General features: G+C 42.4%; 1 protein-coding gene across 2 annotated transcripts in view; it reads left to right on the top strand.

Annotated features, from left to right (window-relative positions):
- Positions 1 to 5176: 5176 nt before the first annotated feature.
- TNIK (TRAF2 and NCK interacting kinase) overlaps positions 5177 to 22660 on the top strand; it is a 412495-nt gene continuing 395011 nt past the window's right edge. The window contains exon 1 of one of the 2 annotated variants that reach the window (XM_023213451.2): positions 5177 to 5591. In XM_023213451.2, coding sequence (XP_023069219.1) covers positions 5535 to 5591 — 57 coding nt within the window. In that variant the 5' untranslated portion in view covers positions 5177 to 5534. The remainder of the gene's footprint in view (positions 5592 to 22660) is intronic. The other variant, XM_023213452.2, reaches the window with a different exon arrangement.

Below are 22660 nucleotides of genomic sequence, written 5' to 3' on the forward strand. Positions count from 1 at the left end.
TTCCATCATTTCTTCCGATCTTCCTTCCCTATTCCTTGTTTCATTTCTTTTTTGAACTTTCAAAGAGGAAAATCATTTCTTTTCTTTTCTTTTTCTTTCTTTCTTTTTTTTTTTTTGAGACGGAGTTTTGCTCTTGTTGCCCAGGCTAGAGTACAATGGTGTGATCTAGGGTCACCGCAACCTCTGCCTCCCAGGTTCAAGCAATTCTCCTGCCTTAGCCTCCCGAGTAGCTCGGATTACAGGCATGTGCCACCATGCCTGGCTAATTTTGTATTTTTAGTAGAGACAGGGTTTCTCCATGTTGGTCAGGCTGGTCTTGACCTCCTGACCTCAGGTTATCTGCCCACCTCGGCCTCCCAAAGTGCTGGGATTACAGGCATGATCCATGGCGCCCGGTGGAGGAAAACTATATCTATAAGCCCTACCAGGCTTCTCTGCACTTCTCACTAGTCAGTGTTGGATGATATGCCTATGTCTAAACCAATTAGTAGGAGAGAGAATAGAATTACTATGATGAGTTTAGCCTATTTAACATTTACTCTCCTTCTGGGGCTGGGGAGAAATCCATACGTTTTACACACATGGAGGGTAAATTATCAAAATCGGTGTTTTACTAGTAAGGAAGAAAGAGAACGTCTTTGGGTGGGTAACAAACAGAGTTTGCTACCTTTGTTTATCATTGTCTTTTGTAACACACACTTTGTTTTTGGTTTCAGTTTACTCTTTGGTGGAAGACATTCTCTAAAAGTAATTTCAGGGATGGACAGCAATCTGAACTCTTACATATTTGAAAATGTGTGTCATTATTTTGTACCCTCTCTTAAGTGCTAATTTAGTTTTGCAGTCTAGGTTAAAAACAATTCCCTTAGAGGCCGGGCGTGATGGCTCGCACCTGTAATTCCAACATTTTGGGAAGCCGAGGTGGGATCCCAGGAGTGTAAGACCAGTCTAGGAAACTTAGTGCGACTCCACCTCTGGAAAAAAAAAAAAAAAAAAAAAGAAAATTAGCCAGGCATGGTAACACACACTTGTAGTCCCAGCTCAGTTATTGGGTGGTGGGGTTAAGGTAGTTAAGGTGGGAGGATTGCTTGAACTCATTGAGGTCCTGCAATGAGCCAGCCACGCACTGCAGCCTGGGTGACAGAGAGACTCTGTCTCAAAAACAAAACAAAACAAGACAAAACACCATTACAATGATTTCCTTAGACTACTGTTCCATTGTCTAATAACATCATTGTTGCTGATGAGAAGGTAATCCAGTTAAGATTTTATTTTTATCCTTCATGCTCTGAAATCCCACTATGAGGTGTTTAAGTGCGTTATTTTTTACTTATGCCATTTGGCTTGGAAGTAAATAAGAGTTTTTTACTCAAAGATACTGGAATATTTTTTTTTGTTTTTGGTTTTTGTTTTTTTTTGAGACGGAATTTCGCTCTTCTTGCCCAGGCTGGAGTGCAATGGCAAGATCTCGGCTCACTACATCCTCCACCTCCTGGGTTCAAGCGATTCTTCTGCCTCAATCTCCCTAGTAGCTGGGATTACAGGCATGTGCCACCACGCCCAGCTAATTTTCTATTTTTAGTAGAGATGGGATCAGGCTGCTCTTGAACTCCCTACCTCAGGTGATCCATCCATCTTGGCCTCCCAAAGTGCTGGGATTACAAGCGTGAGTCACCACGCCTGGTCAAGATAATGGAATATTTTCAATCATTTTTTGAGTATTTCCTTCCATCCATTCTCTAGATCCCCTATCAGATGAATATTGGACTTTCTGGATTTATTCTTCATGTTACTTAAATTACTTAAATACCTAAACTAGGTAATTTAAAAACAACAGAAACAGAATTGCTCACAATTCTGAGGCCGGAAAGTCCAAGATCAAGATAATTAGCAGATTGGAAGTCTGCTGAGGGCTCCTTTCTCATAGACGGCCCCTTCTATGCATCCTCATGTGGTAGAAGGGCGAACAGGCTCCCACAAGCTTCTTTTCTCAGGGCACTAATCCAATTCATGAAGGATCTCCCTTCAAGATCTAATCACCTCTTAAAAGCGCCACCTGTTAATACTATCACTATGAGGGTTAGGTTTCAACATATAAATTTTGGGAGGACACAAACATTCAGATAGAGTAAATGCTTAGAAGAATATCTGCAGCATAGTACTACTTATTATTCAAATTTTCTATCCATTGTTTTAAAGACAGAGTCTCCCTCTGTCACCCAGGCTGGAGTGCAATGACTTATCTTGGCTCGCTGCAGCCTCAACCTCCCAGACTCAAGCATTCCTTCCACCTCAGCCACACTAGTAGCTGGGATTACAGGTGTGTACCAGTATGTGCACCTAATTTTTGTATTTTTTGTAGAGATGGGGTTCTACCAAGTTGCCCAGGCTGGTCTCGAACTCCTGGACTCAAACTATCCTCCCACCCTGGCCTCCCAAAGTGTTGGGTTCATGGGTGTGAGCCACCGTGCCTGGCAGAAATCTTTAGCAAAAAATTTATGTATCATTGTTGGAGCCTCCTTTTCCTCTTCCTCTTTTCTCATTATCCTGAAGTTAATCTGTATCCTTACTGCCTGTATCCATGGTTTATATAGTTTACTACATATTTATATATATGTAAACAGCATATTGTATTATTCGGCAGGTTTTCAAACTGCACATAAATGGTATAAATTCTCTTAATCCTTCAGATTACACCAAGAAAATAACCTCAAGTCTTGAATGTTTTTCTTGGTATTTGCTATTCTCTCTTTTAACAAACTAAGAGTAGGCCTTAGGCTAGAAGCCCAGAGCAGGAATTGATGGTTAGCTAGAATTTAATAATACTTCTTTATTTTCCATTATATTTATTTTAATGGTTTCCTCCCCCCCTTTTTTTTTCAAAGCAAGTGTTGCCGGCTTTCTGTTTAGAGTAGTGATTTATGTTTTCTTTTATATTAAATGTAAGAAAAAAAGTGTTGATTTAAAGAAAAATGGTAAGTGGCAATAATACAGGCAATACAGAGACATAGCAAAAAATTAGGAAATTTATACTGTAATAGCTGAAATTTGATACACACTTGGCCGAAAGGAAGAAGTTCAAGTGCCTCCTTCTCACCTTCCTTTAGCAGTTGGAGGTCCCTTTGATACTGCAAATCTCTCCTTTTATGGTATTTCCTGCAGCCCGCACCCCTGCCGTCCCCTGGCTGTCTCATCAATTTCTCTGGCTCTTAGGAAGCCCTCCTCCATTTAGCACCTGTCATCATACTGCATGTATAACTTTCTCATCTAAAACTAACCTAAATCTCAATGCCAACATGGCACCCTCATGGCCTGAACAGCTCATTAATGTCAAAAAAGTTGATCTGTTTTTGATGTTTCAAATATAATCATGAGTATACAATGAAGGCTTTCCATGGAAAAAATATTTAACTCATATTTCCTTATGTTTGCAGTTAAAAAAAAGTTGTTTATAGATCTTAATACTTGATCTTAAATTACCTTCTTTCAACCCTGAGACAATACATTAACCTGTTGTCTAGATGAATGGTAAACAAACAGGGACACAGAACAGAAAAACAAATGAGATGATGGGAAATAATCTTTTTTTTTTTTTTTTTTTTTTTTTTACTTCATTTCGACGTGGTGGTTGCACGTTACTTACTATGTCGAACCGGATGATTTTACTAAAATATGAGTTTAGCAATTTAGTATAACACGTTCAAATGTTTAACATACAATGTTTAAAGGCAAAAGCTACCAAACTGTTGTGGCCCTTGAGATGCTGGAACAATTTTCAAGTTTCATGGTGCATGATCCACAATGCATATGAATATATACAGTATCAGTAACAAAAACAGTACAATGTACACCGGATGCTGTTTCAAAGTCCTCTAATGTTTGCAGTCGTGATAAACTAACTGCATTGGCTTTCATTCATTCATTCATAAGCCTTATTTTGAAGCTGATCTTCACACTGCATGATTAAGAAACCATCAGTGCACTGGTCAGAAGTACATTCTGCTGTTAACAGAGGAGCAAAGAATGCTTTCAAAGCTACTGCTGTATTTGGAAAACAGTTCAGTTTTCGTGTTTTCTTTGTATGTATTTTGTGTGGCTAAGGCGGGAGAAGAAGGGCTGCGCGGGGATTGGGGGAAGCGACTTCGCACTCTTGATTACAGAAGAAGGATCATGTATACCACTGTAAAACATCCAACCTTTAAATGAGAAAGTGGGTGAAGTGAAATCGCTCTCACGTACACATATTCCGCGTTACTTCTTATCCGCCAGCCAAACTTTCTCCATCAATCTGGGTAGGTCTGACACGAAAATGCAGCCTGAAAGAAATGCTGAGTCCTGAGGCGGCGTGTGTTGCCTCACCCACTGTTGGCTTTGGAGTTACCTGAAGCCTTCTAGCTACTGCACCCAAAGAACAAGCTTCTCGGTTCAACTCGGTTGTTTCCGTGGGGAATTGCGGCACGAGCAGGTACTGGGTGTGGCGATGCCAAGAGAACGCTCAGATCTCCCATCTTTCCCGCTTCTGGCAAACCTTCCCGGCCCCGAATCGGCGAGTGACCAGCACCCGGTACCCGCCGTCCGGCATTCCCGGGACCGCGGTTGGACCCGACCCCGCCGCAGCTGCAAACTGCCGAAGCGCCCAGCTGAGTGCACTGTGCGTGTGCGCTTCTCCCCCACTCTTTCCGCGCCTGGAGGCGGATCCCCTTCCTTGCACACAAGTCCTTATATGCACCGGTTGCACCAGCCCGCGTTACTCCGGCCCCACAAATAATTAACAGGGGAGGGAGGGTGTCGCTTTTTTTTTCCTCCGGCTTTTTCTCAGCGCGAGAGCATTTGAACCGAGGAGAAACCCCAAGATGCGACTGAAGGGCCATTTTGCTGCAGTGCACGAATTGGCCACACAAAAATACAGCTTGAGTCCCTATGATAAGCAAGTCAAGGTTCAGGAACAGCCCTTCGGATTTGGCCCCAGGAGCCCGCAAAAGCCTGGGCGGAAAGGGTGCGCGCCCCTCCCCCCTCCACGCTGATGGGGAGGGACCGGGTCAGGAAGCGCGGCCTCTCCCCAGTCCAAGACCACGCCTCCTCCACCTCCCCCTACCCCCTTCACTCCTCCCAGGAAGCGGTGATAGACAGTTCTGTGTGGTTCTCCACCCCCACCCTCCCCCCGCTGAGTGGAGGAGTTGATGTGTCTCATTATAACAGCCAATGCAGCCGCCATCCACGCACAAGCAAAGAAGCATGTCCCATTTAAATACACCCACGCAGCCCCAGCGCCCTTAGCCGATCGGGGCGCTCAGCCCACACGCACCGCTGCTCGGGGCTTGGAGATCCGCGCAGGTTGGGCTCCCGGACCCGGCGGACCAACGCGCGGAGGATCGGGATCCGGCGCTGTGGGGCTGGGGTGGGCGGGGGAGGCTGGGCCCGGGGCCTCTGGCGCGATACCCGCATGAGGACGCGAGTGAAATAGACCAAGGTGGAATTTCCAAGGGAAAAGCTTGGGGGTAGTTTTGGTCCATTTCTCCAGCGAAGAAGTAGACATGGCGAGCGACTCCCCGGCTCGAAGCCTGGATGAAATAGATCTCTCGGCTCTGAGGGTGAGCAGGACATGTTTTCTGGTTTCTTTCCAGTGGTTTGGGTCAGGGTGAATGGGCTCGATGCGTGGACTGGGGGCTGGGGCTGGGGGACAGCAGCGGGAGAATGCGTCGGGGAGGGAACCTGGATTCCCGTTTTGATTCGGGGTTGCTGAGGTGCTCCTGGCTGAGCCCCTACGGCAGGGGCTGTGCGGTACGTGTCTTCCTTTGGCCGTGGCCGAGGCTCTCCCGAGGGCTCGTGGAGCTTATGCCAGTTTCATCTTATACCGGTGTAAGAGCAGTAAAATGAAAGGTGTGTGTGTGTGTGTACGTGTGCACACGCCCCGGGCAGTTGTCTGGTGCCAAGGAGCGAGACCCGACTGTCCCTTCTGCAAAAAGAATGCCAGCGTGAATAAAGGCACTGGCTCCTCACGTTTTCCAGCTACCTGCAAGATGACATTGTGAGGCTGACTGTCCCCGCGAAGCAGAACCTGCCGCTCCAAGGGGGCAGTTATTGCTATGCTGGTCTTGTAGATGGCAACTGCCTCCCCCTCCCCCTTTTCTGCCTCCCGCACCCGGGCGCCCTCTCAGCGCTCCCTTAAATGCCAGTCTGCCACTCACCTTTATTTATGGCTTTAACTCAGCCCTGCCTGTGCTTTCTGACTTTGTGGCTGTAACGTTTCAGTTTTATGGCTGAACTTAAGCAGGTGAAAGGGATGTGTTTTCTGCTTTTCCTCAATCAGACCGGAACTCCCTGGAGTGTGTGCGAGTGTGTATGTGTGTGTGTGTGTGTGTGTTTTCCCCGTGTCTGTGGCCAGTCCTTTGTAGAGCACCTCCCTCCCCCCAGCCCCACTGGTTTGCGTTTACCTTCACGTGAATTACCTCAGACGCCGTTTCATTGTATTGACTAAGACATCACTGATATAGAATCCATTTTGCTGTTGTTTTGAGATCAGAATACCAGGAATCCCAGTGCTGCCTTGACGCTTCCCCACCCCCAACTCCCGATCCCAACACACTCCTTCGGGGAAGGGGGCAGAGCTTTCTTGTCATTTTAATTAGATCCTGCCTGCAGGGAAGGGGTGAGGGGTGGGGATGGTGGCAGCAGCGGGTGTCTGAGAAGGATTGGACACCAATTTAAGGACTGCTTCTTCCTCTCCCGAACCAAAAATAAAATTTAAAAAATAGCGAGTGCATGTACTTGATGTATGGAGGGTGGATGAGAAGGAATTGATGGTGGCTCTCTACAGGGAGACACCAGGATGGATGAAGCATGGAAGTTCACACGCCCTCCTGAGGAATACATTGTTAGATTGATGCTGAATCTTGGGGCCATTTACCTGGATTCTTAGTACTTCTGACATTGCCTCTTTCTATACTGTTATATTAAAGTGCTACCTTTGTGATCAAAGTGTGGTACTTTCTCTTTGGTCTCCTTCATTAAACCTTTTCCTCTACATCTCTTTTAATAACGCTTTCTCTCTTGGTCTTAATCTGTTGGGCCAAGAGGTGAGGCTTCAGCAAGGCAGATAAGGAGTTGAGAAGAAACAGAGATGCCATTTGAAATGGGCTGTTCTGATAGCTGGGCAGTCGAAGCTCCTTCATGCATTATTACAGGAAGCTGTCTATTTCCCTGGAGTGGAAATGCCACATCAAGAACCGGCTGCCCCCTGCGCAGCGGGGTGGGGTTGGTAACAGAGTGGGTGCATTGGCCAGGTCTGTGGCTTCCTGCTTTACCGACTGTGTATGTTCATTTGCCCTACTTTCTGCGCTGGGAGTTGCTGCTGGCGGGTTAATCAGGTGGACGGATGGCCCAGACTGGGGGTGGGGTGCTGCGAGTCCGTCGGGGGTCGGGGTGGCGGAGGCGGGGGGCAGTGGCCAAGGGGGAAAGGTTCTGAACAATGTGCAGGGTTTGCGGTGATTTCCCTGGGCTGGAATCTCCACCTTGCTCCTCTACTGGAAAGCAGTCTGATGTGAATTTTAAGTTGGGCCCGGACTTGTCCCTTGTGGGCTTTTTCCTCGGGAAGGTTTTCTGAGATACCAAGCACAGAGCCTGCAGGCAGGGGAGCAACCGGTGAGGGCCACCAGGCGGACGACTGCGGATCACACTTGGGATGTGCATTCTTGTGATCTGTATTTTGAAAACATATCTTTGCACAATGAACTGAAATTGCTCTTTGTGGCCTGGGCTATCAGCTTAGGGCTCTGCTTCTGTTTTTCTGCTTGCTGGGAGGTGTGGAAACAGAGAGGGCAACAGCTAGCTTGGGGACCAGGAACTGCTGGCTGTAAGACTTAGATGCAGATGCAGATGTGGAGACAGTTGCAGATGTGGGGCCAGGGTCTTTGACCAGTCTTGTGGGTGAGGTGTGCCTGCTGGAGTGGGTCCAAAGGCCACGTAGGTAATCTCCACAAATCCGAGGACAGATCATCTCCACCTTCCCACATTTGGAGAGATGGCCTCATCTAGATGAGATGTCTCATTTATTCCTAAGCCCTTGGTAAAGCCTGCCCGCTGAGCCCCTCCTGGGGAATGCCTGACCCCTGAAATGCAGCCAAGGTCAGTGGCTTCTGGGAGAATTTGCTGCAGACTTACCAGTCCCTTGCTGTTTCGGTGGCTCTTTAATGTACACAGTCAATGCTCTTTTTGTAAACCCTGGGCTCAATGCATTAAAAGCAGATCCTGTCTGGAGAGGCCTTTATCCTTCTCGCTTTGGGGGCTTATTGTTCTCAGCCAGTGATCCCAGACTGGACCCAGTCTAAATTTTCCCCAAATAGCAACAGTGCATAATTTAAACCAGAGCAACCAATGACAGCACTGATCATTTAAATTATGCAAGATTTGCATGGTTTAAAAGTGAGTGAAGCAGGATCTTCTTTGATTAGAAAATAGGTAATTTGAATCCAGTTTTAGCCCCGATTTTTAGAGCTCACCGAGATAAACTAAATCTTGAGGGATGGGCTGGAATTGTTTTACAGATTTAGAGCTGGAAAGAGAATTGTAGAACACTCAGCCACTCCTTGCTTTGAACACTTGGGAAACTGAAGCCCAGAGGCGTGAAGTAAGTTGTTCAAGGTCACACAGTAACAAGGGGAGGGGACAGCCAGGAGCGTGGTTTGAGCAAATAATCTAGATTTCCTGACTCCTCATTCAGTGCTCTTTTCTCTAAGTCACACTTTCTGTGGCGGAATCAGAAATCAATAATACATTTTCTGCCTGAGTACAAAATAATAGCAGAAAGGAATAATTTCACCAGGATCAGGGAATTTTATTTATTGAGAATGGTGAAACTACTTCATGCAAGTAAGTTTGTGATACGTGAAACCATGGAGCTTTAGGCCACCTTTGGAATTCATCTTGTCCAGCCCTGGTTCAATGCCTACTCTGCGGGCAAAGGACTGTCTGAAATCACCTAGGACACATGGTTGTCCTGCACAGGTAACCTCTCTGAGTAACCTGTGTCCATCAGAGCATGTCCTGAGGGGTCAGTATAGACATACACATTATTCAGATATCTCCGCATGTGATGTTTATAAAGTTCTGTATATGTTTTGTATTATCTATGTGGATACATATATTATGTGTAGTATTATGGATATAAACTGTATCCATGTGGGTGTATGAAAATGTGCATATACATACATAGGCTACAGCAAACAATTTACTCATTCAAACGTGGGGCTTGAGTCATTCTTGCTTCAGGACATCTCAATATTAAAAGAGATGAAACTTGCCACCAGTGTGCTTTATTACATATGAGGTGAGCTCAGCCCAGAAAGCTTTTTGGAGATTAGCATATTTCTGGACCTAAGCACCTTGGCTGTCCTTAACTTGGCCCACAGGGTAAGGCATTCAAGGCCAGGAGTTGGCTGCTGCTGACCTCATACTCTCAGCTTCTGCCTGGACTCACATACACTTTTGTATTTGAACAAAATTAGATGACCTATGCTTGTCTTTCCCCTTACCCCTCACTCCCTAGCCATTCCTTTCTCCATTGAAACCTAGATTTAAGAATTGACCTCATCTGAAAGCCTTGCTTATATCCCTTTGCTATAAGCAATATATACTTTTATATATTTTGCTATAAGCAAAATATACTTTTCATACTCATGTTTTACTTGGTGTGTGATTTCCTTTCTGCTTCTTTACTAAACCGTGGATTTCTTGAGGACAGAGGCTAGGTCTTGTTCATCTTTGGAGCCATAGTCTCCATTAGTTGGATGAATGAGTACATGAATGCATGCATGAATGAATGGAGTGGAATGAACCCTGTCTCCCCAGTTCTATCTCCACCTCTTATTCATTCTGTGACTTTGGGTAGGTCATTTAACCATAGTTAATAAGAATGATCCCAACTGTTTGCCTTTCTCACACATTGTGTAATGCTTTAAAAACCATACAGCACTATACAAATATGCTATCCCATGGTTAAGTAGAATTTAGTGGGAAAATTGAGCCCATCAACATTCGATTGCAATGATTTTATCTAATAGAAAATGATCCTGGCTGGGCACAGTGGCTCACACCTGTAATCCCAGCACTTTGGGAGGCCAAAGTGGGAGGATTGCTTGAAACTAGGAGTTTCAGATCATCGTGGGCAATGTAGGGAGACTCCATCTCTGAAAAAAAAAAAAAAAAAAAAGCCAGTATGGTGGGGTGTGCCTGTGGTCCCAGCTAATTGGGAGACTGAGGTGGGAAGATAGTTTGAGCTTGAGAAGTGGAGACTGTGATTGTGTCACAGCACTCTAGCCTCAGTGACAGGGTGACATCTTGTTAAAAAAAAAAAAAAAAAAGAAGACTAAGAAAAGAAGGAAAATAATCCTGAGAAAAAGATATCAGAAGGTTCCGACTGTTTTTAATAGCACCTCAACAGACCTTAGCTGCCTTTTTCCTTTTGTGTGCCAATATGATCTTATATGTTTCTCTGATGGCTTGAATTGAGCTTTGCCCCCCAAGTATTAGCATTCATTAAATATGAGGTAAGCACAGTCCCAAAGCTTTTTGGAGATTAATGTATTTCGAAACCAGTATCAGTTATCAGCATTGTTCATTAAAACCTTCTTTTTTAAACATCTTCTTTTTTAAAAAAACTTTTTTTAAAAAACCTTTTTCTCCTCTTTATATGTTATTGATTATTCAAATGCAAACACATTGATTATGCCTGTGCCTTCTCAAAGTTTTATTTTTTCCCTTGGGAGGTAGAGTGGACACCTAAGATGATACACTAATGGCCCAGTATTTAAAACTTTATGGTGAGAGGTTCTCATGGGGCTCAAATAAATCTCGAAATATTATTAATTCATTACTCCAGAGCACTTAATTAAATTTGGTCTAAAATGAGATTTTAGTAAAGTTGCATGAATTAATAACAGTATCTCAAAATGATAACAGCATGGCAATCTTTTCATTACTATTCTTTATGTTTATCAGAGATACTAAACAGGTGTTTTCTTTACAATGGCCTTGCCTCATAAAAAGTAGGGTGTGCTGGTAGCTATCAGAACATCAGATAAATATGCATAGTCATTTTCATTATTCATTATTAACTGGAGTAATCTTTAGTACAGAAGCCAGTGTAAGTCATGGTTTGCTGTTTGCATAATTATCTACTTAGGAGGTCAAGGAATATTTTGTTAATGAGAGAGTACCCGGTACATTTCTTTCAGGAAATACCACTTTTTTCCCCCTTATCTGTAAAACTCTTTGATATTTTATAATTTCGAGTCTTGCCCGTTGGGCCTGTCTTCTTTCTGTGTCTCTGCCCTGGAATTAATCTTCCGTGCCCTTCTTGTTTCGACGCCATTCCTTCTCTCAGTGATAGTGGTTCTAAAGTCCACCCAGCCGGGCGCTCCTGTGATTGAATCATGGCCGCTATGCCCAGCTGAGCACAACCAGTCTCTGATTCCCTTTCCTGATAGAATTTGGAGTAACTTGAGTCTGAAAGATGCTTTAATGTCAAATTGATTCTTACATTTCTGTGGGGGAAGTAGCTCTCTGAGAACAGGGCCTAAACTGGTTTGTTAGCAGTGTGCTGAGAATTCTAAGAAAATCTTAATGATATTTTTTTGAATGAAATGTTATTCTGCACATACAAATATAAGGTCTCTAGTGGAGAGAGAGGGAGGACTTAAGTAGAAAATGTTGGATGAATTCCGCTTGTGATTCCTTCCAGTCTGGTTGGAAGCTTATTTCCCTTTAGCGAAACATGATTCTATCCACTTCTTTTTCATGTCCTGGTTGTCTCACGGAGGTGCCCTCAACTTCTCAAAACCCATTTTATTTATTCCACCCCAACTTAAAATTCTTTCCTTAATGTTTATCATATGGGTCCCCTTGTCTCCACTGTTCCCTGCAAGTGCGGTAGGTACCGTCCCCTGGGCAACACCCGCGACAGGACCCCCCTCCTCCTGTGTCTCTACTACCAGCCTTCTTCTGGCTGGTCTCTCGTACACTGTAGCCACGTGAGTCTTCCTAACGCACAGTTTCAATCTGGTTGTTTTTATTCAAGGCCTTCTCTGACTCCTTAGTCGACAGACTAAAAACTAAACTCTTTAGCATGTTAAGACCAGCAGCAGTTCAGAGCGGCCTCCCACAAGCTCTGCAGTTTTGACCACCACTCCGCCATTGCGGTAGGGAACAACTTCATTCACCGCTGGATGCTCTGTAGGGGGCGCTCTGTCTTAGTCTCGTTTCTGTACCTACTGCCCCAACACGAAACATTCACAGACCACCTTTTCCACAAAAGTCTCTGATTTCTCTCAGAAGTTGTCCTTCCCACTCATAGACTGTCTCAGAACTGACCTCACATCTCTTTCATAACACTCAGAACTTTCTGTCTTGGATTATATTCACTACTAGACAATTCCTTCTTGAAGGCAACGTTTGATTTTCTTAGGGATCCTAACCAGTTTTCTTTACACAGCAAGCGTTCGTTCAACAAATAAATTTTGAATTAACAAAATATATAATGTGCAACCCTTTTAGAAGGGCTGGAGGTGGTGCTATGTAGAAAGAGTATAGAAACCTCAGAAAGGTGGGGCCTGTGCTGAAATTGTGCTGACCATAGCACAATTTCAGGGATCATGAATTATCTTATAGTCTATGTTGCATGACTTCTGGGGACACCTTTTATGTAGAGTACAATTCCAGTGGATGCTAATTACACTGAGTACAATTCCAGGGGCACCAATTATGAGAAATACTATGTCTGGTCCTGGGTAGGTATTCCTATTTCTAGAATTTTTCTGCCAAAGAAAATGTTCTCTCCATTGCCTTCTTATTCTAAGTTTTGAGAGATTTAAAATACCGCAGGTTAGAATTGCAAGGCGTGTGTGTGTGTATATGTGTGTGTGTGTGTGTGTGTTTGGAGTGTGTTTCAATTATTTTAACAATCTGATAATGTTTATGACTACTATTTTGATTAAACAGTAATATATGGGTGGGAAAGGGTGTGCTTCTAGGGTGGCCCACTGGAAGGAAATGTTGAGTTTTTGTCTTGACAGCTGGCAGTGAGTGGGTAGAGAGAGTTTGGGAGATGGTGAGGTTTAATGAGGCACACAGCTGGGAGTTAGAGCCCAGCGTCATAAAGCTGGCTCTGACACCTTACCCTCTAAGCTTCAGTTTTGTCACATGTAAGATGAGTGGTTTCGACTAAAATTGCTGGGATGCATATTCCTGGAATATGTAAGGGAACCAGAGGCAGGACTGAGGGCATTTAAATAGCCATGGATTCTTATTCTACCTGTTGGGGATACCAAGAGATTGCAAACTATGGACCTCAATGAGCTGGGAGTTGCCACTGAAAGTAATACCCCTTTCTAATTTTTTTTTTTTTTTTTTTTTGAGACGGAGTCTGGCTCTGTTGCCCAGGCTGGAGTGCAGTGGCCAGATCTCAGCTCACTGCAAGCTCCGCCTCCCGGGTTTACGCTATTCTCCTGCCTCAGCCTCCCGAGTAGCTGGGACTACAGGCGCCCGCCACCTCGCCCGGCTAGTTTTTTGTATTTTTTTTAGTAGAGACGGGGTTTCACTGTGTTAGCCAGGATGGTCTTGATCTCCGGACCTCGTGATCCGCCCGTCTCGGCCTCCCAAAGTGCTGGGATTACAGGCTTGAGCCACCGCGCCCGGCCTCTAATTTTTAAATGAGCTATTTTTTTCCAACCTTGAGATTCTGATTTATAATTTAAAGTGTTGTTCTAGTTTTTGAAGACCGAGTGATAGGATGAAGGCCCAACTGTGACTTCTGCTGGGTACTCCCTTACAGTGTTGCTGCTGGATACCCAGGTTTAGACTCTGAAATAACCCTAGATTTTCAAGTGCTGTCTCTCTAGTTAGTGAAATTAGAACCTTGGCAGTATAGATTAAGTAGGAAATTTGTAGACTTTAACAATACATTGCATATATTACAAACATTTGTTTGATTAGTGTATTAGAAAGTACAAATTTGGGTGCAGGGTGAACTCAGATCCAGTGTTCTGTGATTCTGTGAAATGTGATTAACTGTAGGGGAAGAAATGTACATGGTATCCAGCATTCATTCATTCATTTGTTCGTGTATAGGCTCATTCAGTACCTGATTATTGGGTGCTACTAGTTGCTGGGGCTGAGCTGAAGACAATACTGGCATGGTTTCTACACCCATGGCTGGATGGAGAAGAGAGTCTGCACTTGTCTTTCACTACATTCTAGCCACACTGATTTTTTCTGTTTTGTGAACATGCTAAACTCATGCTTGTAGTTCTCCGTGTAAGAAATTTCACATGGAGGGCTCCATCTTATTATTTAGGTCTAAGGTCAGATGCGGTCTGTATTATTACTTATGTATCTGCATAACAGGCTACCCTCAAGCTTAGTGGCTTAAACAACAATAATCATTTATTATCTCTCACGGTTTCTGTGGGCCAGGGATTCAGAAGTGGCTTCCCTGGGTGGTTTTAGCATGAGGTATCTCCTGAAGTTGCACGAAGATTTTGGCAAGGTGAACTATCTTCTGAAGGCTTGACTGGAGCTGGAGGATCTCTTTCCAAGATGATTTACTTATGTGGTGCTGGATGTTGGCAGGAGACCTTAGTTCCTCCCCACGTAGGTGGCTCCATTGGTTGCTTGAGCATCCTCATAACATGGTGCCCACTTTTACCAGACAGAGTAATCAAGATAGCAGAGCAGAAGCCACTATGTCTGTTATGATCTAGCCTTGGAAATCACACACCATCATTTCTGCAATACCCTTGATGCAATACCTCTGCTGACTTGGCTACCCAAGTCAGCCCTATTCATTTCGAAGGGGACTACACAAGAATATTAACTAACACCAGAAGGCAGAAGTCCCTGAGGGTCCTCTTAGAGGTTCCTTACTATGCAGAGAGGTTTTCTTTGCAATATATCTCTAAAGTAACACTCCCTCCCACCCTGAAACTGTCCAATTCAGTGCTTTATTGTCTTTAAGGCAGTTGTGACTATCTGAATTATTAAAAAAATCTGGCTCTCCCAACTGGAGCCTGATAAGTTTTGTGAGAATAGGGACCTTGCCTGCATGTTTAGCACCACATTCCTGGTTCTTTGAACTGTGTCTGGCATATGATAAATATTGATTGAATAAATATCAATTGTATTAATGAAATTAATTAATTCATTTAAAAGGGATCTTAATTACACCTCAGATCTCCAAAAAATAAGTTGTGGCACCTTCTGATAAAAGACACAAATAGGATAAAGCCCTAAAACCATGATAAGGGTAAAATGAAAAGTAAAGGGGGATTGTGTTTGCATATCTTTGTCTATATATCTACTTATTTATCTGTCTCTCTAGGGCTTGGTGATCCATCTTACCTCTTTTGTAGGTAGAAATTGGGGCTCAGAGAAGTTACTTGTCTTATCTAAGGATGAAACTCGAATGCAGTGCTGGGTCCCGTTATGCCGTGTCCCTCAACTGGATTGCCAGCATCCTGGACCTCTTAGGGAATTGGTCATTCCCACCACACAAAAACCAGTCTAACAAAGTATGGATACAAAGATGGTTACCAAGTTGCTTATATGTACAGAACACACTGAAGATGTCCTGTGCTCCACTGTGAAGAAACCAAATCTAATTAGATGGTAAAGGAGAACTCAGCTAAGTTAATCAATATAGATAATTAGCAGTGTTTCAGATGTTGAAAATAAAAGTTACATTCTATGTGCAAAGAGGCCACCTGTAGAAGCTGGAAATACGTGCTGTATCTTAACCTGAGTGAGAAGCTATGAAGACTCCTGGGGCTCCAGGGCCCAAAAAATGGAGACTGTGAAAGAAAGCAAAGACTAAGACTGCTGAGTTGTTAAAAATGTGTTTATTTATTTTATTTCATTTTTTTGAGATGGAGTCTCATTCCATCACCCAGGCTGGAGTGCAGTGGCACTGTGTCGGCTCACTGCAACCTTTGTCTCCTGGGTTCAAGCAATTCTCTTGCCTCAGCCTCCCAAGCAGCTGGGATTACAGGTGCCCACCGCTATGCCCGGATAATTTTTATACTTATAGTAGAGACTGGGTTTCACCATGGTGACCAGGCTGGTCTCAAACTCCTGACCTCAGGTGATCCACCCGCCTTGGCGTCCCAAAAAATTTGTTTAATTTTTAAAAGGCTTTTCTGGTTCTCATTATAAAAGTAATGGTCATTGCAATGGTTTCTGAATGGTCATTGCAGAAAATCTGGAAAATGGAGAAAAACTAAAAATAATTCTCAAATTATTTAAATTTATGATTCCTAATGATAACCACATATGCACTTTGGTGTATGGCTTAGTAGTTGTTTCCTATGCATGGCTAAATAGATTTTTTTTTAAAGTGGAGATAATATTGTACATACTATATGTAACCTATTTTGTAAACCTAATAATTAGCCTTTTCTCATGCTATTAATCTTTTTCTATGGCATAACTTTTAACACTTTTTTCTTGGGGAATGTAAACTTAAAAGGTAGACAGAATACAGGAAACAACAGATGCTGGGGAGGATGTGGAGAAATAAGAACGCTTTTACACTGTTGGGCGTGTAAATTAGTTCAACCGTTGTGGAAGACAGTGTGGCAATTCCTCAAAGATCTAGAACCAAAAATACCATTTGACCCAACAATCCCATTACTGGGTATATACCCAAAGGATTATAATTCATTCTACTATAAAGACACATGCACATGTATGTTAATTTTAGCCCTATTCACAATAGCAATCATTTGGAATCAACCCAAATGCCCATCAATGATAGATTGGATAAAGAAAATATGGCACATATACACTATAGAATACTATGCAGCCATAAAAAAGGATGAGTTCATGTCCTTTGCAGGGATATGGATGAAGATGGAAGCCATCATTCTCAGCAAACTAACACAGGAACAGAAAACCAAACACCGCACGTTCTCACTTGTAAGTGGGAGTTGAACAATGAGAACACGTGTACAGAGGGAGGGGGATAACACACACTGGGGCTTGTCAGGAAATGGAGGACTAGGGGAGGGATAGCATTAGGAGAAATACCTAATGTAGATGATGGGTTGATGGGTGCAGCAAACCACCATGGCACCTGTATACGTATGTAACAAACGTGCACGTTCTGCACGTGTATCCCAGAACTTATAGTATAATAATAATAATAATAATAATAATAAGTAGACAGAATATTGGAATGCCCATATATTACTGATAGGAATATAAAATGGCACAGCCATTTTGGAAAACAGTTTGACAGTTTCTCAAAATGCTAAATATAGAGTTACCCTGTGACCCAGGAATTCCACACCTAAGTATATGCCCAAGAGAACTAAAGACGTATTCATGCAAAAAAAAAAAAAAAAAAAAGTGTACATGAATATTTATAGTAACCTTAAAGAGGAAAGAACCCAAGTGTCCATCAACCAATGAATGGATAAACAAAACGTAGTATAGTATATCCTTACAATGGAATATTCTACAATAAAAGGAAGTGCTGATACACACTGCAACATGAACATTATGCTATGTGAAAAAAGCCAAACACGAAAGGACACGTGGTTGTATGATTCCATTTATATAAAATGTCTGGAATAAGCAAATCCATAGAGATAGAAGGTAGACTAATGCTTACTGGCAGGGAGTGACTGCTAATGTCCCAAATTAGATAGTGGGGACGTTTGTACAACTCTGTGAAATATACTAAAAGTCACTTGTACACTTCAAAAGAGTAAGTCTTACAGAATGTGAATTAAAGCTCAATAAAACTCGCATTAAAAAGTAGATAAAAGGGTTAATAATCTCTCTACTGAACAATTATCCTCCATAATGAATCCTGTTTCATCTATACTCCTACCCACCTTCTCCCCCATATTATTTTAAAGCAGCATATTATTTCATTTATAAATATTTCAGTAGTTTATGTACTTAAAAAATACATAGCCACAATACTATTATCATGCCTAAAAAATTTAACATGTAATAAAATATTCAGTCAGTGCTTAACTTTCTTTTTTTTTTTTTTTTTGAGACGGAGTCTTGCTCTGCCGGCTGGAGTGCAGTGGCCGGATCTCAGCTCACTGCAAGCTCTGCCTCCCGGGTTCACGCCATTCTCCTGTCTCAGCCTCCCGAGTAGCTGGGACTACAGGCGCCCACCTCGTCGCCCGGCTAGTTTTTTGTATTTTCTATTAGAGACGGGGTTTCACCGTATTAGCCAGGATGGTCTCGATCTCCTGACCTCGTGATCCGCCCGTCTCAGCCTCCCAAAGTGCTGGGATTACAGGCTTGAGCCACCGCGCCCGGCCCCAGTGCTTAACTTTCTAATCATCTTTTTAGACTGCTTAACATCTTATTGTGGAGATGGATCATAATATATTTAACCAGTTCCTGTTGATGAAGCTTGAGGTTATTTCTAACTTTCTAACTCATAAATAGTGCTTCAATAAACATGCTTATATATGTCTTTGTGTGCATCTCTGTTGCCTTAGGATAACTCCTTAGAAATTGAATTTAGAATGAAAGTGTGTGAATGATCTCTAAGACTCTTGATATTGCCAGATTGGTTTCCAGTTTCTTGTGGTGTAGGTGTGTAGCATTTATAAATGAACACATAAGACTCCGAAAAATCAATTAGTTTACCAAATATCATAGAGCTACTAAGTGGTTGAGCTTATGACTGACTGGCCCAAAACCACTGCCAATAGTGACTCACACAGCCATCGTTTGATTTATGGACCTTGTCATGACATCAGAATCGTCTGGTGTATTATCACCCGGAGGCTCACAGACTTCCCAGAAGCCTTTGGTTTAGGGCACAAGTTGTCTTTCATGAGCATAGTGGTGTCGTAAGAGGTATTTCCAAGGTATTTCTTTTCTTGTAACTTTGTTTTGTAAGATGACCAATGTCAGATTAGAACGTGTTTTTTTTTTTTTTCTTGCCTAAAACCTTAAAAACCTAATATGGTAGCTATTTGGGGATTAACAGTGACATTCTTGTGGAGTGTATCTAGGGGATGTTTGTTTATTTATTTATTTATTTATTTGAGATGGAGTCTAGCTCTGTTACTCAGGCTGAAGTGCAGTGGGGGGATCTCTGCTCACTGCAACCTCTGCCTCCTGGGTTCAGGCGATTCTCCCGCCTTAGCCTCCTGAGTAGCTGGGATTACAGGCACTCGCCACCACGCCCAACTAATTTTTGTATTTTTAGTAGAGATTAGGTTTGACTGTGTTGGCCAGGCTGGTCTCAAACTCCTGACCTCAGGTGATCTGCCCACCTCAGTGTTCCAAAGTGCTGGGATTACAGGTGTGAGTGACTGTGCTTGGCTTGTTTACATTCAAACTGTCATTCTTTCTGGGAAACTATCCTACAAGTGTGTTTGGAGGATGTGTGGAATCAGGCTCAAAGGTTTCAGTTTTTTAAGAATTGGAGACGGCTGACTCTGTGAAGATCACAGAAGATAGCAAGGTGAGCTAGGGCCATGATAGAATAGACTATTCTCAAACCTTAATCTGCCAGACAATTGCTGAAATCAAAATCTTAAGTTATGCTTTCAGTTTTGCACATAGGTAGATATTTTAAGATTCTAATGGAGAAAATAGAAGACAGAACAAGAAGCCACCAGAGTAAAATGCTCCGTATTCTGGACTATAATCTACTTTCAACCTGGTTTATAAGAAAGAAACTATTTAAATTGACACAACTTTATGGTGGCTGGTCTTGCAGAGGGCAATTTCCTTGATTTACTAGAGTTTATAACCTAACCCTCCATTTAAAATGCCTATAAATTATTTATGTCTAGAGTAAAAATCCAGGGCTTCACATGAATATGGTTTCATCATTTCTACCTCTAGGTATTTTTTTAAAGCTGCCTGTAATCAAATGATAGCAGCATGGTAGGTGGAATAGGTTGTAAGCAGTAATTGCAAACTGTATTTAAACAATAATAATAACATTTAGCATTTATAGAGCACTTTATTTCTTCAAAGTACTTGCAAACATTATCTAATTAAATACCCTCTCTGATTATAATCTGGATATAAATGCACTTAAACTCAGGACAGGGTCATGAGAAAAGTATACATTTGAAAGTTGGTGCTAGATATGCTTTAAAAACCTATACAGTGATGGGAAAGTTAGAGTTCGGATTCTGTTGGACTGTTTTTGTGCATTTCAGTTCAGCCTGATGGCAGAATTAGATCATATCTGCACTCGATGACTCTGCTTGATAACTTATCACTAAAATCTGAGTGTTGATCATCACACTGATCCTTACAGTTGCTACAACACGAATAACGTAAATAAGCTTTAAAATGAGGTCCCTCTCTACATTTCATGCCCTGGCTTCAGATGAAACTGCCATTAGTAAGTGAAATGAAGTGGCATAGTGCAAGGAAGAGTGGCTATGCATTGTGGTTTAGTAATTTCTATCTGAGAGTAACAGATTTAACTGCACAGTAGGATGCATCATAAATAAATGCATTGGAGAAATGAAACATCTTTAGTTTGACTATATTAACTACTTCTTGCTGTTTTGGATATGTGTCTGTGTATTGTCCCCTTGCACGTATACCCTGTGTTGCCAATTTAGAAAGTGTTTGCAGCAAGGACCTATGCGGCTTACTCAGTAGGTAGTAGAGAGTTCTGCAGTTGGTAGATTCTCAGTAAATGTTCTCCTGTATGTTGTGATTTTCTAAAAGCTAGTTGACAGTTTAACTCCTTCAGTCAGCGGTTCTCAAAGTGGGATCCTTGGACCAGCAGCTTCAGGATGCTCTCTTAGGCCCTGCCTCTCTCAACGTTTTTTGTTTTTTTCTTTTTTTTTTTTTGAGACAGGGTCTCACTCTGTCATCCAGGCTGGAGTGCAGTGGTGCGATCTCAGCTCACTGCAGCTTTGACCTCCGGTTCTCAGGTGATTCTCTCATCTCAGCCTCCAGGGGTAGCAGGTACTATAGGCATGTGTCACCACGCCTGGCTAATTTTTGTATTTGCTATAGAGACGGGCTTTCCGACATGATCTTGGATTCCTGAGCTCAAGGGATCTGCCTGCCTCAGCCTCTCTAAGTGCTAGAAATACAGGCGTGAGCCACCATGCCTGGGCTCTCTCAACTATTGAATCGGAAACTCTGAGGATGGGGACCAGCAACTTTTGCATTAAGAAGCCCTCCTAGTAATTCAGAAGCACGTGGGAGTCTGGGAACCGCTGGCTTAAATGTTTAAAAGATAGTTTTCTTGGCTGGCGCGGTAGCTCATGCCTGTAATCCCAGCACTTTGGGAGGCCAAGGTGGAAGCTTCCCTTGAGCCCAGGAGTGTAAGATCAGCTTGGGCAACATAGCAAGACCACATCTCAATAAAATGAAATAAAATAAAAAAGAAAAGCAAAGTATATTCATGGAAATTTGGATATGCCTGAAAATGTTGCAGAATAGGAAATAGTAATTTATTTATGGGAAGTGCAACTTTTTTATAAGGTATATGACCTCAAAGAAATTATGGACAGTACACATTCTTAGGAGTATGGAAGTTAAATTTTTTAAAAATAATGTTTGCATTTGAATTGTTTGTAAGAATCAAAGATACTTTGAAATTGAAAAGTCCAACTTTCAATTGTTAATTCTGGACTTTGCATTGTTCTTTGCATCGACATTTCTTTTCTTTCTTTTTCTTTTTCTTTTTTGTTTTTAGCAAGTTTATTCAAGGTGCAGAAAAGCCCCACTCCCTTGATCAACAAGATGCATCCTTCTGATGTTGGTTTCCTGTTTTTCCCTATAGGCCTGTAGGGATTGAGTTTGAAGTCCCAGGAGGTGCTGACACTTGCTTGGAAACTGAAAGAAAGAATCCATATTCACAAATTCTTTCAGCCTTACTTCTGTTAGAAGCCTAAAATCTTTGAGTTACTTATTTTTTGAGACCTGGGAAATGGAATGTATATTTGGAATCTAGACAGCAGGTTAAAGATTTCCTTACTGGGAAATCCCACAGACTTTCTTTGTAACAACTTGTAAGTATCTCTTACCTAGCCACAAAAATGTCCCATGTTGCTATTTAATCCACAGTTCTTAGATAAGCACATTGCTTATATTGCATGTCTGTTTATTTGGAGGAAAAGTTGATGGCAAGTATGGTTGTTAAAGCAACTTTATATACAACTGAGATGAGCATGCATGAAAATTTCATACTCATTGCTGGGGAAAATGCTTTTAAAAATGTAAATTTGAAGACCTCCACTCATAGAAGAACTATTTTAAAGGAAAAACAGATGGTTAGATAATCATCATCAGACTAGATATAAAAAATATCAGGTTAAAGATGATTAGATATTTCCCTGTATTGACACTTAGAGGGATAGATCCAGTTTTCTCAGAAGAGGTGTTAATATTATTAAAGTATCAGGGAATTGTTCAAGCATTTTATTTTTATTTTATTTTTTGAGACAGGGTCTTGCTCTGTTGCCCAGGCAGGAGTGCAGTGGCTCAATCATGGCTCACTATAGCCTCAAACTTCTGGGTACAAGTGATCCTCCCACTTCAGCCTCTTGAGCTGGGATTACAGGTGTGTGCTACTGCATCCAGCTAATTTTTGAATTTTTTTTTTTTTTTGTAGAGATAGGGGTCTCCCTGTGTTGCCCAGCGTGGTCTCAAA

The sequence above is a fragment of the Piliocolobus tephrosceles genome, chromosome 2 (assembly GCF_002776525.5).
Source record: "Piliocolobus tephrosceles isolate RC106 chromosome 2, ASM277652v3, whole genome shotgun sequence".
Classification (NCBI taxonomy): Eukaryota; Metazoa; Chordata; class Mammalia; order Primates; family Cercopithecidae; genus Piliocolobus; species Piliocolobus tephrosceles.